Consider the following 13459-nt stretch of genomic DNA (forward strand, 5'->3'; position numbering starts at 1 on the left):
CTTACTGTAGCTTTGTCTTTTGTTCACTATGTGAGAATTAAATTATTAACTCAGTGACCTGTAGTAACCTAAGGCTGAGTTTAAAAGTGGATTAGTGAGTTAAGTAGCCACAATTCTTCCATAAAGCCGAGTCTGTCACCACCTGGCCTGGGCCAAAAACTCACTTATGTCCTTCTCTCTATAAGCATCTGTAAAGCCTTTTTTTTTTTTCCTTCTCTCTTTTTTTTTTTTTCCTTTTTCTGTTTAAGTTGGACTTTGGAAAGATCCATTGTATTAATGCTTGTGGTGGTTTGCTGTCAGTAATAATTCTTGAAGATCTTAGTGTAGATCAGTGTGGCTGTCTGGTTCTGTATCAGGTGAACTGCTTGCTCATGTAGAAAGCAGTTTATGTAGAAAGCTCTAGGGGTGCTGATTCAGGAAAAGCATGACCACCCATTGGCAAGAAGATGGGTGCAAAAGCATGCTTCAGCTGGAGGCCAGCTGAAGGGAGCTTCCAGCTCTTGGAATGACAGTGAGCAAGCTATTTAGAAACAGTAATAGGTTAGTCGTCATAAAACCTGACACTATGAGAACAGTAGGAAAAAAGGAAGAATTGGAGTATCCTGCTGTTTTTCCCTCATCTTCTATAGGTACAATGGGAGACTGGTTAGAAATACTGATACATCTATTAAGCCACTTGACTGTCTTGACTGTCCTGGTACTTTGCCTTGCAGCAGCCAGTGAAAAAAAGCTCTTTGACGTTGTCAGATCTATGCTTAGTGACTAACAAAAAGAAAACATAAGGAGGTACTAGGAAAGGAATAAGAATACTGTGCAACTGTATGAACCTGTGGTCTGTCAGGTTCTGAATAGTTATCACCACTGCCTTTATTGCTTGCTTCCTTAAAGAAAGTACTGTAGACCTAGACAATAGTAGAGAAATATCATAAGGATATTCAGAGGTATGTGTTGATGCCTGTACTGAAAGAGATTAAATAGTCTATGATTCTTTCACTTGGAAAAGAGATGAGGCGGTTATTAAAAATGTATTTTAAAAAAAAAATTATGGAGTGGAGTTTGTGATTAGGGAACCACCATTTATAGGGCTTTTTTTCTTTCTATAAGCACAGAACTAGTGAGGAACACAAGATGGAAGGAACCAGGTGGAAGTTTTGAAATATAGTGAAATAATAGTTTTGTGCCATAATTAAATACTGGAGCATACTGCTACCAGACACTATGCCAAAAAATCAAGAATGTACAAGAGGTGTTTAAGTAAATCTCTGGAAGAAAGTTCCATCAAAAGCTATGTAGATTAAAAGACAGATGAAGCCTCTGATTCAATCATCTGTTAACTGCATATTGTCCAAGACTTAAAAGCATGTTGTATATTTTTCCTGTTGTTGGACTTTTTGCCTAAATGTCTGTTTTAGTGTATTCTGAGACAAGACTGACTTATATTCTGACTCAGTGCTGACATATTTATGAACTTGTAGATCTGATTTTCAGTTGTTTTTTGTTTTTGTTTTGTTTTATTTTCCTGATAGCACTTTCCAGGAGAGATTCTTCAACATAGCAGCTGTTTGCCTTCTTTCACATAGTAGGCAAATAGCTATATGCCAGGGTGGTCTCTGTCATGACTGTATGCCTTTAAACTTAATTTTTAAGAGGTCAGGGGAGAGGGCATATGATCTGTACACTATAGGTTTTTTAAAAATATATATCTCTGTACTTTTGTTCAGCTTTAAAAAGATGAAAAATGAGAACAGTCCAGAAACCCAAAGAAGTAAAACAAGCGCGCCATGGGAGGAAAGTGGCCCACAGAGGTAAGGCAAGGCATGATATGTTGGGTGTTGTGCAATGTTAAATATCATGCCGTAGCAGTAAGTTGAAGGATATTGAGATAATGTATTAACGTATTAGTTATTAATGTAGGAGGAACTGGTCAGTGGATGAAGGTCACTAGTGGTTTTGCACAGAGATCTGTTCATCAGTTTCTGCTACTGAGTTTATTTGTCAAAGCCCTGGAAAAGAGGTGGTAGAGTTTGGTGATAGGACAGAATTGTTAACGATAGTGAGTGTGAAAGTTGTCACTGAAGAGTGGCAGAAAGACCCCCTAATGTATGAGTCATAATGGACCATCCATAGGGACCTTGACAGGTTTGAGAGGTGGGCCTGTGACAACCTCATGAAGTTCAGCAAAGCCAACTGCAAGGTCCTGCACTTAGGTGGGTGCCATCTCAAGCACAACTGCAGGCTGGGTGGAATGTGGACTGAGGGCAGTCCTGAGGAGAAAGACTTGGGGGTGCTGGTTGATGAAAAGTTCAACATGAGCCAACAATGTGTGAGTGCAGCACAGAAATCCAACTGTATCCTGGGTTGCATCAAAAGAAGCAGGGCCAACAGGTCAAGGGAGGTGATTCTCCCCCTCTCCTCTGTTCTTATGAGACCCCATCTGGAGTACTGCATCCAGCTCTGGAAGACATTCTTCACTGTAAGATTGGTGAGGCACTGGAACAGGTTGTCCGGGGAAGTTGTGGATGCTCCATCACTGGAGGTGTCCAAGACCAGGTTAGATGGGACTTTGAGCAACCTAGTCTAGTGGGACTTTTCCCTGCCCATGGCAGAGGGATCGGAACTAGACGGTTTTTAAGGTCCCTTCCAATTCAAACCACTCTATGATTTTATGATGTTGAGTCAGTACATGCAAAGAGGGGCTCATGGGGGTGACAAAATCACCCTAGATTTTTGAGTAAAATAAGGTGCTGTGGAATTATCATCAGTATCTTCATGAAAACATGAACTATGTATCAGTCATAAGAACAATTAGCAATCGTGAGGAAAGCAAGAGAACCACATTATGCCATTACATAAATTTGTGGATCACATGTTTTCTCCATGAATTTTGAGTGCAGTTCTGGTGTCCTTGTCTCAGGAAGAGGAGAAGACTTTGAGAGCAGCAGCAAGTGAGGTCTAAGGTGTGAATGACTGCGCCCAAAACCTGTACAAGGAGCAATGGCATAGGTCAGGCTGGATTCTTACCTTTAGTCTGGAAAAGAGATAATTTCAGGGGATGTGGTCTAGAAAATAGCGAGTAGTACACAGACAGGAGAAAGAGATCAGGATTGTATTTTACCAGTGTAAGAACATGAGATCTTCAGATGTAGCTATTGAAAGTGGTTTAAAAGCATTGAGAAAGGCAGTGAGTACTGACTCACCATAAGTAGGAGACCTGTGGTCCTCCTTTACAAGGGGTGCTGGAAGTTAGTGGGTTCCTGGGAGAAGCTAGGTGAGTCATGAAAGAGAAGTGTAGCAGCTGGCTCAGGGGAGAGAGCGCTGGGGAGCCATCATGCAAATTCAAGTTTTTGCATCCTGTAGGTGGTTGCTTATGGCTGTTGTTGGAAACAGGCCACTGAATTAGATAGTAGATTAAGTATAATCCAGTACAGTCCTGCTGTCATGTGATGATTCAGATCTATGCATGGTGTGACTTTTTGGGTACCGTAATGATTTAGCATATGTGCTCTTCTGTAAACATCAAGAGTTTTCAGAAAAAGGCCAAGGCAGTTTGCAAATACTCTTCTGCTAGGATAGATGTTTATCTGTGATTTTTAAAAACACGTGGTCAGCTTGTCACATTATGCCTCCAGTGTTAAAATTGCTTTTAAGATAGCAGGAAGTTTGATCCCCCAGGAGCCAAAGAATGGTAGGGTTGAGATGTTGCAAATCCATCTATTCTAAAGGACTAGAATGTCTCGTTCTAGACACATAAGCAGACTGTGCTGCACAGAGGCTTTCACAGCTTCCATTAATAATTTCCGCTGAGGTGAACTGTAGCAGCTTTTCAACTGTGCAGAGCAGTGCTGTAATCAGCAGTCTGTAGAAGCAGATGAAGAAGCATGTATCCAGTTTGAAGGCCAGAGGTTTTTAGGAAAGCAGAAAGAAATACCTTAACTGGAATTTGGTTAGAATTTCATATCTACCACACAGTTGTTGTGAAAAGGGCTAAGTAATATTAGGTAAAGATGTGTGGTTGAGTTTAGCATCCTTCCTCCAAAAAGTTGTGGAACATGAGTAGGCCTCCTTAGAGGGGTATATACTCTTATCACAGGCTTTGTTACACTGTTGGAAGAGGTCCTTATGCTTCTGCAGGAAGGTATCACAGGGTAATCCATACAGGCATTTGATAGTATACATCTGATTTGGTAAGAACCCAACCCATTGGGTCCCACACAGGCTTAAGTACATAACCTGAAGCTTGAAACACCTCTACACCATTGGCAAAGTGTTGTGTGGATGGAGAGCAGAGAGCTGGAGCTAAAATTGTTTCATGGTCCCAAACATTAGCCCTGTGATTAAAAAGTGTGTCACAACAGGAATGCTGTTTTCGTATCTATATCCCTGGAAAACATAAAGAGTAGAGTTGCATTGGAATGCCTAGCTTTTGGTTGGGTAATACACTAAAGTACAGAAATTTTATTATCCTAAAAGATTATGTATATACTTGGTTCCATATTTTGTAAGCTTAGAGCTGTTGGCTTAGCAATGCCAAAAGGTCACCTACATTTTCAAGGTTCAGTGTAAGAACATTTATTGCTGGAAAGCAGTGCCACCTGTATTCATGTAGCATGCACACACACATATGTGTAGAGCTGAATATGTATGTAAGTGTGTGTGTGAGCAGTCTCATTTTCCTAGGCTGAATCTCAGCTGGCCTAACTGTCCTGGAAGTCTTAAAAAAACCTGTTGTTTGCTCTTCTTTTTCAACTCTAGTGGGCTGTATAATTCTCCCAGTGACCGCAACAAATCACCAAAGTTTCCTTACTCTCGGCGACGGAACCCATCAGGTGGCAGTGAGAATGAATCTGGGCAGCCACTCCGGAGGAGGTGAGAGCACTGGGGTTAATCACTGTTAGTTTCTCGCCGTAGAAAGCTTGAGGTCCTGCATGCTCTGTGTTCAGTAAAGGTTCCTGGAGACACAGCTGGACCTTGGGAAAAGGGATACTCCGCAGTCCGGTTATTAGTTAAAAAAAAAACTGAGCAAGAATACAAGATCTGCTTTTGAAAAGGAAGTGTTAGGCTTTTTGCTTGTGTACTGTCCTGGGAAAATGTTAAAAATATGAGAAATTACGTTATTGGCACGTGAAGGTTCCTTCAGTTGCTGCAACTATTTTTCTGTGGTGAAGGATGGATGGATGGATGCTGCTTGCTTGACAGTGATTTAATACAGAACAGTATTTTGGTTTACGTACATTAAGTGCAAAAAAGATTCAACGAATAAACCATAAAGCTGTCTTCAACAGTCCCATGTGTGAACTGCTTTAGAGAGGATGCCAGCAAAAATGTATCTGTGAGATACTTAATGTATTTTTAATGGGTCCATGCTGAATTTAGCAATGTAGAGAAGTAAGAATAAATGGATGGAGGTTCTGTACTGTGTCCTGGAGTATGTCCAAAATGTGAATTACAGGGACAATTCTGAAGTGATAGTTTTGAGAGACTACATGTTACCTGGGATGATTTCTTCTGCTGAGACGGTGCTTTCATCACTGAGGTATCATCGTCCTGTGTTCTGCTGTGAAGTATAGGCAAGCATAGCTACTGTGCCATATTCATAAGAGTCTTGTGGGAATACCATATGACCCAGCAACTGGGAGCTACGTCGCCTTCTGATATCTCCAAAAAGCAGTAACCTGCTTGGTTTTCAAAGCCAGTGTTTGCAAAGGGGTCTCTGATGATGCAGCTGTATCTATCTGTGAGGACAGTTAGATGTGGAGCTTTTATGCCAGGTTTCTGAGCTGCTGCAGACCTTTTATCTGTCTCTGGATGCTAGGACAGGAGTGGAAGAAACTCACCCATGTTGTATGCTTAGCTACCTCATGCCTCAGTTAATCAGTGTAACTCTCAAGTTGATAGGGTTATTTTGATTTACTCTGTTGGATAGGACCATTGTAAGAGTTGTGCAGTACAAAACTGTCTTATAGCAAGAGAAGAACTGTGTTTGTGCACTATGCAGTAGGAATTTTTTTGAGATGCTTATCATCTGGAATTTGCATTTGGCTGATCTATTTCATGGACAGGTGGCCATGCCAATAGCAATTTTTGTCTTGGGCTACCACAGCAACAGTATGTTTTTAAAAGTCTTATCTCATATGTGAGACTGTGAAGACTGACAATAGTAGGTAGGTTCTAACCTGATTATGTCTTCCTGAATCTTGGCTTTATTAATGCACTTTCCTTTTTCAACTGCTAAATAACAATAGCTATGTTGTTGATGCCCTCCTTACTGGAATTAGGAGGAAGAGACCAGGCTTTGCTATGCTGGAAACAGTAGGAAGCTCTAAAGGCCGGACTACTGTGCTTAACTATGCAATTCAGAGCTTTCAATGAGAGCTTGAATAGGATCACGCCTTCAAAACTTGCTGCAGAGGCATCCTCAAAAGTTTAAGACAAGCACATGCCCTTTTTCCTGTGCCTTATACTATGTTGAAAAGCACCCTTTGTAAAGTTGTTTTTCGTTTGTGGTGTTGTTGTTGTTGTGGTTTGTTTTGTTTTGGTTTTTTAATGATACGAGTTTTAGTGTCTTTGTGTTAAGTTACTCAATGGTATTTCAGTAAAACTTCCTTAATGTCACAGGAAAAATCAAACCAGTGGTGAAGATTCAGATTTAAAGCAAAGGAGAAGGTAAATATATAATCTGTAGCAGCTATGAAATGATAGTGAAGGTACTGAGATTTTAGTTGCTGCATCCCCTCCTTTCCTTCCTTCTTCCTCACCTTTTTAAATGTGTAAAAGCTGTGTTGTGTTCCATTAATTTTAATTTTTTCTTTCCTATCTTGCTTCTGCTAAAAGGCTCTGTAGCATTGCCTCATCACAACACAGATACCTACAAGCTGCGTGGCACATTGTTACTGCACCATAGTAGAAGCAGTTTGTGGAAGTATACTAACAGCTTGTCGCAGCTTGAAAGTCAATTCCAGAAGTTTGAGCTTTCAGATTTTACATCTGCAGGTTTTGTTGTGAGTTCTCCAGACTCCTGGTCCACTTCTAGTTAATGTGTTTTGAAAGCAAGTGTACTATCACTTAAGATTAATTATCTTGCAAAAGTACATCCTGCATATTTTTTTTTCTGACTTTTTTTCTTAAGCTTCTATTTTTTTCCCCTGCTGTGCAGTCTTTACTAATTGTGACATTTCCAAATAAAATCAGGTGTGAATTCGGGTGTGCTCTTCAACAGCTTCAGCTTTTGACAGATTTTTGCATCTGGAGTTCTCTAGGGCCATATTTGCCTTCCATAACTGTGCTGTATTTCTCTTTGCTCCTGTGCTCCTGCGCTGGCTGCTGGGAAAAGGAGACTGTGCCATTCCTTTCAGTGTCAGCCTGCTGAAGCTTGTGAAGCAGAGGGGCCACTCCCAGGATCTGATTCACTGCTGCAGCAGGGGAAAGGAGCTCTGGCAGGGATACAAACGTCTCAGGGACAATCACAGGAAGTCAGGGAAAGTGCTCACGTACTTTGCACCATTATAAAATAGCAGGTTATTTTTTTAAAGGATCTTATCGTTACAAGCTGCCTGTGATAGTCCCGTGGTCTATGTCCACAACATAAAACTGGGAGGATTTAGTTAGGCATCTCAGGTGGAGAACCCCAGTGTTCAGAAGGGACCTCTTCCCAAAGGCTGTGCCTGCTGTCCTGCCAATGTACAGGCTTGTTATTGTATATAGGAATAGACCTTCTACAATGCCTCACAATTTGACTGCTCTCTTCTCATTATAATCAGAAAAAGACTGCATCAGAATATGGGCTTTCTCTGTCAGCTGTCTCTTTGAAATCACAAATCTTGCAACCCACCCCATCCCCAAGCCCTCTCCTGGATTGTAATTTTTCTGTGTCTCTTGCCAAACCGACTATGCCTTCTTTCTTGCTCATTGTGTCAGACCACATATATATATACCACCTGAAAAATATCAAATATATTTCATGACCAAGAAAACACGAGAAAAAAGGGCAAAATGTTCTTTGTAATTGTCAGAGATCAGGACAATCTTGTGTGTTCTTGGACCTGACTTAAGAAACCAGCTTTGTTTCCATTTTTGGTGTTTTACTCATTTCACTAAAAACTTATGTTTAGTATTCAGGGAAAGGTAATTTTCTGACAGCTAACATGAGCTGCTGCCACTCAGGTGACAGCTCATCAGCCCTTCTGTCTCTCTACAAGTGCTTTCCTGACAGTGAACACAAGGTAATTTGATGTACAGTATCCGAAAGGTGGATCAGATTTCCATTCCTGAAAAGCTAGAGAAAGGCTTATCCTGAATTAGAGCAAATGAGATGTTTTATCTTGCACTTCTGCCACGGTGTGATTTGCACTGCCTTGGTGCCTTATGGGATAAATTGCTTAGATGAGAGTAAGAAAATACTTGAAGTGCAGAGAAATGTAGAACAACAGTCATTCCAATAACCTGGAAATGTTGCTTGGATGACCTAGTAATGTTGAGATTCAAGACTAGTGGAGTGTTTATTAAACATCTGATAAGATTTTGGCAAAAAAAATACATTTTTGGACATGTAAGGTCTGCTGTGGTTCTGGAGCATTTACTTCTTTGAACTCTCTGAACATGCTTGAGCCCAACTTTTGGACATCATCTTTTAGTCTTCCATCTTCCTTTGGGATTACATTTTTCTGTCAGAACACATCTTTCTTTTCCCCTCTTTGAGCTTCACCCAGAGTCATGTAATTTTACCTGGGAAACTGGCTGTCCTGAGCCTGTCAGTGGCTTTAAATTATGAGCCATTAAATTAGAGCATGGGGAGAGGTTTCTGCTTCTCCTCTCTGGAAATGTCACTTTCCCAAAACTATTCCCTTCAGACAAACTGGGTTGAGCTAATTTTCCTAGGCTTTAATTGTCCTGTTATTCTAAAACATTAATGTTTGAATAGGAGCTATTTGAGTTAATGATTTCCTAGTTTTGGATAGAGGGGAGACCAGACTCTATAGAACAAGGCGTTTGATGATAAAGCAATTTGGTAAAACCAACCCTAATTCACCGGTGTTATGGGCAACTTCATGAGACTGTCAACTGTGTCAGAAGGACATCTGTAACAGAGTCCTAGTTTCAGAGACAGAGGGTAGAGTGCTGTGTCCCTGACCAGACAGGACATTTAGGTGAGGTCCATGCCACAGCAGTTCCGTTCCCTTGGAAGTCTGCCTCATCTTCTCTCATCCTGTTTTGGCTTTTCTCCCTAAACTTTTAGAACATACAGTGAGCAGGTGCTTGTCAGTAGCCTCCAACCTTGCCATGAAATGCTTCCCCTTACCTGTAACTTACACCCAAGGAACTCCATCACTCCTTAGCTTGTTTGAGGTGTGCTCAAACAAATCTGTCCTGTTATGAAAGAGGCATATCAAAGAGCAAATGAAAAGCCAGAAGGCACAAGAGGGTAGGTATCTCTGCCAGCAGCATCAGAAGTTATCCCCTTATATCTCCTATTTCATGCCTAGGGACCTCAGGAGAAAATTTCTGTTTTCCATTGCAGCAAAACCATCACCAGTTCTAACTTATGATATCCTAAATCCTTCTAGGCTAGCTCATGTTAACATTGGTCACCTTTCCCCATTAATCAGCTGAGCCATCAGTGTTGCAGAGGAAGATGTCTTTCTTCAGAGGCATTCAGAAACCATCGTCACACTAGATAATGGTCCAGCCCAGGTTTTGATGAGTGCTATTTTTTAGAACCTAGCCTAGTAGTATAGTAACAGAGTCCTTGTTTCCAGGACCAGAGAGACCTAACAGCTGGTCTGTCTGCTCCAAAATGTTGATCAGGGGCAATGAGGAATTTAAGGGTCTTGGATAGTAGTGTCCAGGGGCTTCTTTCTACTGACAGGAGATTAACTGTACGTAGGCATATGTCCATTTTCTTCTTGAAGTTCAGCTTCAGCCTGTTCCACCAATCATTTTCAGTAGTAAGTAATCAAAACCATAGATGTCACCTTACCATTTGAAGCTTCACAGCCTGAGGTGATACAGAAGTAACTGCTTTGTATCTTTTTTTCTTTGCGTGATGTAGCTGTGTAGCTGTGCACCGAGTCATCCAAAAACTGTGCCAAAACACACACACCTGCCAATGCGTGCACTTCAGGCTTTCTGTATTTATAAAGATCACCAGAGTCATAGTGTTAGTGGTGTTTCTTCTGTATTGCCTGACGCTTAAAAAATTATATGGATTTACTAGAAACCAGATGGAAGTTGAATTAAATAGAAAAAGACAGATCTGATAAGCATTTTGGTTTGCCTGCAAAACCAGAATTACTCTATCATTTCTGTTGGGTGTCCCACAATATGCAAGGAGAAAAAGAGCCAGAATGTATACAGTTTAAAGAGAAAATTTTTCACATGCCAAAGAAACATTTCACTGTGGTGTTTACACAAAGAATGCTGAGAGATAAAATAAAACAAACAAAATCACAGTGTAATGATTCAAAAGGAAAATAGCCCTCAACTGGCACCACACTCTCGGTACACTTCTTTCAAAGCAGTTATTCCAATCAAGTAATGAAAAAAAAAAATCAATATGACTTTCAGGTGTGGACAAGCCCCTTAGCGTCTTTCAATTCTGATTTTCCTAGTAATGTCTGGGCAGTGTTGTTCATTCCTTGTTTAGAAGTTCAGTACCTTAGATGTTAGTAGGTAAATTCATCTTGAGATGTTGCTTTTCTCCTCTCCAGATCCCGGTCTCGCTGTAACACCAGCAGTGGCAGTGAATCAGAAAATTCCAACAGAGAGCATCGGAAGAAAAGAAACAGGTGATCTTTATGTATTTTAGACATAGAGACATGAAACACAAACAAAAGGAGATGGACTCTCTGAGATACACCTCATAAGAAGGAATCTAATGTATTTTATATGTATACAGTTCTCCTGAGGCAGCTTAAGGTCCTTTTTTGAATCAGAAGTAGGTAATTGCCAAAACACACATACATCATAGGTATATGCAATGAATACATGCTCTCCTGTTGCTTGGGAAGAACTAATTTATCAGCTGCAAAATCAAATACGGGATACATTTATGAAAGACTTGCAATATCAATGCAAATAAAATGGATAGTGGTGATGGCAAGATATTCACAGCATATACTTCAGTACCTCAAAAATCTCAGCAGAATCTTAGCAGACAATAAAGCTTTTGAGGAGAGTAGTGAAAATGTTTTAATGGATGTGAACTCATTGTTTTTTAAATGCAGGTTTTTAATTGTATAAATATTTTGCAAAATGTGAAGTGTGGACCAAAACCCAAAACGTGTACAGCATCAGCTTTTACTAAGACAACACAATATCAAGTGATGGTAGCAAGTTTTACTTGTTTATATTCTATTTTTCTTGTTGCTGATATGAAAAAGTTGGTGTAGCAACTGATTTATTAGAGAAAAAAAAATTCCTTTAAAGATGAAAATTTTATGTTACACTTGAGATAACAACATTTGAGAGTTATTTAAGAAAACATATTTTTTAAAAGCACATGGCATTTATTCATATTGCATAAATAGCATAAAAGAAATGTCCCTGGACAAAAGAGGAGTTATGTAAGGGAAATTTTCTATGAAGCTGTCTGCACAAGCTGCCATAGTTTCTTGTTGTCTCACATGCCGTACTATGAGTGATAAATGATTTTCACATATTCGGAAGCTCTTAGAAATAATGATATAATAGATAGTGCTGCAGAAGTATGCAGTATAACAATATTTTAAGCATGACTTGCAGTAGTTAATAGAATGCTAAAAAAATAATTTTGACATTCAAATGGGCTTGCATAACGCATGTCTGAGCTAAGAGATTTCTTTGGAGTTTACATAAAATAGAGCAGTTTTGTGAGATACTAGGCTAACAATAACTTACTGTGCATGGAAGATTTGTTTTCCAGGTGAGCTCTGAAGTGCGAATGAAATGCCGAGTATAGTTTCAGTGGTCAGTAGGTAAATGGTATTTTGTATCCCTTTCTCTCAGCCAGGTGTTTTCTTCTGTGAAACTTCTTGTTCAGGGAGCTCCACAAGCAAATGAAGGAAATTAGACACTGACCACAAGAATGTTTTTAAGGGCTTCTTGCAATAAAAAGATTGAATTATAAGAAGGATTAAGTACTGCTTATAATTTTCTGAAGACTAAAAGAGCCTTTACCAACCCTTCCTGAACTCATGGAAAAGTGCTTAAAAGGAAAAAAGAAATATTTTTTATTTTTCACATTTTAAAAAAATTAAGATACACCAAAAATGTTAATATTGCAACACCTCTTACTTTTAGGTGGTCACTTGAAATCAGACCAGATAAAAAATCATTAATCAGAGGTAAAGTAAACACGTATTGAATGAGTGGAGGTCTGACACTTGTTCCTTGTTATCAGGTGCAGGAAAACCACCAGTCATAATGAATTTTTGCATTTTGTTAGCAGCCACAGCAGTAATATAATAAGCTGAAAGGGCACAGGCACTTAATAGCTTTTCTGTTAGCAGAGGTCAGCCAGCCCCAACAGGGTATAATGTGACAATATAATGAGGTTTGTAGCTGCTGTTATTCAAGATTACCCATTGAATGGGTTAATACTAATTTATTTCCCAGTGTGATAATCAAGTCCCTGGCACAAGCAGACACAAAGTTGTATTGCTTCATTGGAATGAAATGGCTGAACGTTCACTTTACCCAGAAGAATCTGCTTCTGACCATAGAAAGTAGAATATTTTGTTCACATGAGAGACTGCTGTAAACGATTTATCAGATGAAAATAAATTACCAGAGAAAACCAAATGCAGGTGAGAACTTCTAAAGGTACAATGCTGGAAAAAGATTAGGAAGAAACACTTTACTGGCTTTCTATCAGTCTTTCAGGTTTTACTCCATCATGTGAATTTTTTATCCTAAGCAGATATTCATACAAAATTGAGGAAGAACCTGAGATGAACATAATTCAATGACAGAAGAAGGATACTTGCTTTTTTTAATTCTGTGGTCACAATGTATTATGTGGATAAAAATATATTAAACTAGTAGACAGTGTGTACTGGAGCATAGTCTTCTACTTGACTACATTTAGAATATCCATCTGGTTGAAATGGACATCAAGGTGAATCACTAGTCTCAGCCTGTAGTTGCCTGGGTGCTCCTTCGTGCCCTTCTTGAAGATATGAATGACATTTACTTTAGTCTTTGGGCATCTCTGCCAATCACTATATGCATTCAGAGATCACTGATGCCTTGCAGTGACATTAGGCAGCGACCTCTGCACCCATAGGCCCACGGACTCACATATGTTGAGTTCGCTTAAGTCCTCCCTGACCTGATCCTCTTCTGCCAAGGTTACGTCTTCCTTGCTCCAGGCTTTCCTCCTGATCTCTGGGGCCTGGGATTCCTGAAGGCCAATCTTGATAGTAGAGACTGAGGTGAGGAAGGCATGCAGTACCTCAGCCTTTTCCATGTCCTGCGTCACCAGGTA

The 13459-nt window shown here is 39.9% G+C and overlaps 1 protein-coding gene across 1 annotated transcript in view; it reads left to right on the plus strand.

Annotated features, from left to right (window-relative positions):
- EPB41L4A (erythrocyte membrane protein band 4.1 like 4A) overlaps positions 1-13459 on the plus strand; it is a gene marked incomplete at its 5' end in the record, with an annotated part of 78270 nt that overhangs the window by 51790 nt on the left and 13021 nt on the right. Inside the window, 4 exon segments of the mRNA XM_008940324.1 lie at positions 1722-1805; positions 4753-4866; positions 6616-6663; positions 10704-10781. Coding sequence (XP_008938572.1) covers positions 1722-1805; positions 4753-4866; positions 6616-6663; positions 10704-10781 — 324 coding nt within the window.

The sequence above is a fragment of the Merops nubicus genome, unplaced genomic scaffold (assembly GCF_000691845.1).
Source record: "Merops nubicus isolate BGI_N331 unplaced genomic scaffold, ASM69184v1 scaffold27895, whole genome shotgun sequence".
Lineage (NCBI taxonomy): Eukaryota > Metazoa > Chordata > Aves > Coraciiformes > Meropidae > Merops > Merops nubicus.